General features: G+C 54.4%; 1 protein-coding gene across 1 annotated transcript in view; it reads left to right on the plus strand.

The window, feature by feature from the left end:
- CFAP46 (cilia and flagella associated protein 46) overlaps positions 1 to 4,648 on the plus strand; it is a 94,217-nt gene that overhangs the window by 366 nt on the left and 89,203 nt on the right. Inside the window, exons 2-6 of the mRNA XM_007452012.1 lie at positions 391 to 515; positions 671 to 802; positions 1,460 to 1,524; positions 3,080 to 3,244; positions 4,109 to 4,232. Of these exons, the coding sequence (XP_007452074.1) occupies positions 391 to 515; positions 671 to 802; positions 1,460 to 1,524; positions 3,080 to 3,244; positions 4,109 to 4,232 (611 nt within the window). The remainder of the gene's footprint in view (positions 1 to 390; positions 516 to 670; positions 803 to 1,459; positions 1,525 to 3,079; positions 3,245 to 4,108; positions 4,233 to 4,648) is intronic.

A 4,648-nucleotide genomic window follows, 5' to 3' on the forward strand; every position in this document is an offset into this window, starting at 1 on the left:
CCCGCCGGTCACCGCCCCCCCACCGGGAGGCTGTCCCCACCCTGTTGACCCCCCGCCCTGCCTGATCCAGTGACCCCTTGAAGCCAGCACTTCGAGGATTTGTCTGACTTGGGCAAACTAAGGCGCCTTTTTCAAAGGAAGCCTTTCGTCCTTCCTAACCGTTCCTCAAGGATCATTCACCTCACGCTGCTCGGGGCCCGGAGGGCTGAGCTCGGGGCATCTCGCTGCTGGGCTCCTTCCCCCGGAGAGGACCGGGCCAGCGCGGGGGCCAGCACGGGGTTGCCTGCCCGACCCCAGCCCTGTCCCAGGTCGTCCTGACCGTCCCCACTGCTGCTTGGTGGTGCAATGGCTGCGTGATGACCAAATCTGCCTCAACTCCTGTCCTGATAGATGCTGCGTCCCTGAAGAGGGCTTATCAGTTGATCAAGTCCGCCAACCTGGGGAAATCAGAGTTTGACCCCACAGAAAGCTTCAACCCCGACCTGTTTGTTTTGTGTGCAGAACAGGCCCTGAAGGTGATTAATCCCAGGGGTCCTGGGGAGGCGCCTTCAGGGGACCCCGATTTCTTGGTTTGCACTAGAAGCGGGAAGCGGCAGCCCCTGGTGGGTGGTCCCCTGGGCCGCCCCCTCTGTGAGCCTCTTGGGGTGGGGGGGTCCGTGTTCTTGCGCAGATGGGGCAGCCCGAGGTGAGCGAGGACTGCATCCGGATGTACTTCAAGGTGAAGGGGCCGGTCACCCAGTTTCTGGGCCGAGCGCACCTGTGCAGGGCCCAGCTGTGTGCCCCCAAGTCCACCGAAAACATGGTGAGAGGCGATTCCGGGCCCTGTCCCAGCGTCCCCGCCAGCCCTGCGTGCTGGTTCCTCCGGATTTTCTTCATTGTCCTTTTGGATCACGAAGCCTTGGTGTGCACAGCCTTGAGTGTCTTGGCGAGGTGAAGAGCACCCTTAGCTAGTTTGCCATCCTGAAATGAATATATAATTGTCCTACTGTATTTTTCCCCTGAGAGGTTGTTTTCATTCTCCTCAAAGTTCCACGGCTTGTACCGCCGCAGTTAAAATTCCCCCACCTCCAGACGGTGTCAGGCTAGACTCACCTTAAAACGGCTTTGTTGGGAGTTGGGCGACCAGATTCTTCAGTGAAGTGAGATGCCGCATTTCCCACCTGTGCTTTTCCCTGAGGGGGTCTGGCTTGTGTCCTTTTGACCTCTGCCCTTTGTGGCCCCGTGCCTGGTGATGCCTGCAGCAGAGGTGGGGTGCAGGGTGGGGTGGGGGGTGGACTTCCAGGCTTCTAGGGAGGGGGTGGAGCTCCTGAGAGCTTCTGTGGGCGTCCACTCTCCCTGTTCACACCCTGTGGGGCGGGCCGTCTTCAGAGAGGCTTCATGTTCAGGGGAGTGACGGTGAACAGGGATTGATGTTCCAGTAGCAAATTTGATCTAATTGTGCATCCTTTATGTTGTTTAGGAGGAATTTGAAAATTGCGTGACTCAGTATATGAAGGCAATCAACTTTGCGAAAGGAGAACCAAGGTGAGCATGACGGAACGGCTGTTTCTAACTGAGTGTGTACAAGGTTTAGAACCAGAACTTACCAGGTGGTTCTGTCTGTCTGGACGCCGGGGTTTTTGTCTTGTTTTGTTCGTGTTTTACTGCATCTGTGGCTGTGGGCTCACGTCTCTAGCGTTGGAGCGGGGCTGCGTGCACACTGGACCCGTTAGCTGCACCCTCTTCCCCGTGCACAGGTCTCTATGACCTGCAGATGCCTTTTGCCTGCTTTCTCTGTGGGAACCTCGCCTTTGACCAGTCCCCGGGCACCTCCCATTCTCGTCCTCTCTGGGAGGTTGGCATCTGGGCTCCCTCCCTGCCCTGCCCCCACCGGCCTGTGCTCCCCCTGGCAGATCACCTGGCCCACGGCGTCGTGTCTGTAGGGGTGATTCCCCTGAAACTCCAGCACAGTTTTCTACTTAATTACTGCTTAAATATTATTGAAATTGTTAAGTTTGCATACAAACTGGTATTGATACAGCCTATTTAAACAGGACACAACGTTTAAAGCACATTTAAGTATAAACCCTAGGTTCATTCATTCCTTCTCCCAGTGTCGCTGTGGATGGCCTCCGCTGGCCAGCCCCTGTCGTAGGTGCTGGGGATATAGGGCTCAGCTCCGCAGACCCTTCCTCAGCGGGGACATCTGGATGGCAAGGCCTGGCCTTGAGCCAGAGGTTCTAAGGGCAGTGGGTATTTCAGGGGGACCATGCCCCGGAGCCCTGGAGCCAAGCTGTGGTGCACCCTTGGGGAGGGGCCTGGTCAATGCTGCACTGCAGGGGTCTTGGGGGGACGTGCAGACTGCCTGGGGGGGACCAGGAGCCTCGGGGGCTAGTGGATGAGGGGTCTGAGTAGACCCCACGAAGGAGCAGGCAGCCTTGTCTTCCTGCTGGGCCTGGCCCGCCCTCCTCTGGGGCGCAGCGGTCATCGGCAGCACCGTCCACCAGACAGCCAGCACTGCCAGGTACCTGGGTCCTGCAAGGCAGAGGTGGCCCCTCCAGAGAGGCGCCAGGGTTTCCTCACTCGGGTTCTCCTGGGGGCTCCTGCAGCCCTCAGGGAAAGGCCCAGCTTCTCGGGGCGCCCTGCTCCCGCCCCAGCATTCCTCCTCACCCACCGTGCACTTCATCCGCTCGCATGGGGACCCCACCCAAGCCGCTTTCCCTGTACTGCTCTCCTGGCTGATTGGTGCCCCCTGCACTTGCCCATTCTTTTCTATCCCTTGAAAGCCAAAGGAGGGCTTCCTCATTGGGTACTTTTATGGGGAGCTGATTGCTTTTCAGAATGGCTGAAAGAGTGATGGGATCTCTGGTCTGGACCCAGGAGCCTGTGGCGGGGTCTGAACTGGAGCCACCTACTTGGCTGAGCAGGGCACGTGGCTGCCTCTGGGAGGATGCTGCATGCACCCCACATGTGTATCTGGCAGCCAGGCCAGGGCGGCTCGGGCAGGGCTGTTGCACCTGCCAGAGACAGAGGCCCTGGGTTCCCTCAGGAAGGGGACTGGCTCTGGGTGAGCCTCACCCACCCTCTTCTTGTGCCCCAGGTATTACTTCCTGGTGTATAATGCATCGGTCCTCTACTGGCAAATGGTGAGGCCATTTCTCAAGCCTGGGTATCATCACCGCCTGATCCCCAGCCTCTCCCAGATCGTGAGCGTGTTGAATCAGACTGAGGACGACGACAAGGGCTGGCGGGCCGAGCTGATGCTGTGAGTCCCCAGACACCCGGCAGACGCCGGCCTTCCCCTCCCCGCTCCCGTGACCACATCTCACACCGCAGCCCTGGCAGTGCTCTCTAGCCCGAAGTTAGAATCAGGTTTTGTGTGTCTTGTCTGCACATGTTTCTAAACTCTGCAGATGGCATCACGGTGTCCTGATCAGACAGGTGTTACCACAGGACACGTGCTTCTACTCAGAACCCAGGAAGTGGGAGCCTGTGTCATAGTCCTGGCTCGTGGTTTTGAAAATAAATAAGTTGTGAAACTAGTAGACATTCTAGCAACATACAGCTTGGCCAGAGTGCTCACGCATCCAGGTGGCCCCACTTAGGGAAGCTTGCCCTGAGCGCATAACCCCAGGGACATACAGCCCTGTGTGGATGTCAGCAAGTGGTCCCCAGGCGGGCTGAAAGGCGCTCGGTGACACTTTCCTGTATTTGGGTGGCATTGTTTGCGGCCAGTGACTTTGTGGATGCTACGGGGGGGGGGGCCCAGAGGGTCGGCCCTGAAGTTGGAATCCAGAGTGTGCAGGCATTCCTCACCTGCTTTACAGCTATTTGGGGAGGCTTTAACAGAAAATAAGTAAAACTATGCTCTTTCTGTAAAACACCGTTGTTTGAGTCCTTGGTAATCACAGCCAAACAGTGCCCTTTCCCTTTGCAGGCAGTGGCCGAGCTTTCCAGCCCCGGCCTCAGCTCAGTGAGCCCCATACTGGGCGTGGGGTAAGGAGCTGGCCAATCCCTGCATCTTTCTGAAATTCGTAAAACATAAAAATATAATAACCGGGTTATTAGGCGTTTGCAGCAGAAAATGACTTCATCCAGGTTTAATATGGACTATTTTTGTATTATCCAGGGAGCTTCTGGAGTGTTATCTACAAGCTGGAAAAAACGAGGAGGCCGCGAAGTTTTGTGCCACTGCAGCACCATTCATCAAGGCTAATGCGCCACAGAAATATCGACAAATATTTGCTCTTATGGTAAGTTGGAATATTCCAAACTGTAGAAAGAAGTCATTTTCTTAAGCCATTCTTCAGGAAACTATGTATAAAAAACAGCCAAGACCATCCACTGAGAGATACAAAAGCATACATACATGTGTACCAGCATGAACAGAACAGAACGAAATCTCCTTCGTGTGACTGAATATTTCCTTTCTAACAGCACTGAATGTTTTAAAAAGTTAGCAGAAAATTAGTAGTTTAAGTAATTACAGCAACAGTGTGTAAAGAGCATTCATCACCTATTAATTTTATATATAGGAATCAACTTAAATTATATAAGAAAAACTAAACATAAAGCATAATAAATGAGAAAATAATTGTTAATTATGAAATTTTACTTTTAAAGGAGGAATATTTGTAAAATAATAGCTAAATAAAATATCTGGTCTTTC

The sequence above is a fragment of the Lipotes vexillifer genome, unplaced genomic scaffold, assembly GCF_000442215.2.
Source record: "Lipotes vexillifer unplaced genomic scaffold, Lipotes_vexillifer_v1.1 scaffold1117, whole genome shotgun sequence".
NCBI classification, from domain to species: Eukaryota; Metazoa; Chordata; class Mammalia; order Artiodactyla; family Lipotidae; genus Lipotes; species Lipotes vexillifer.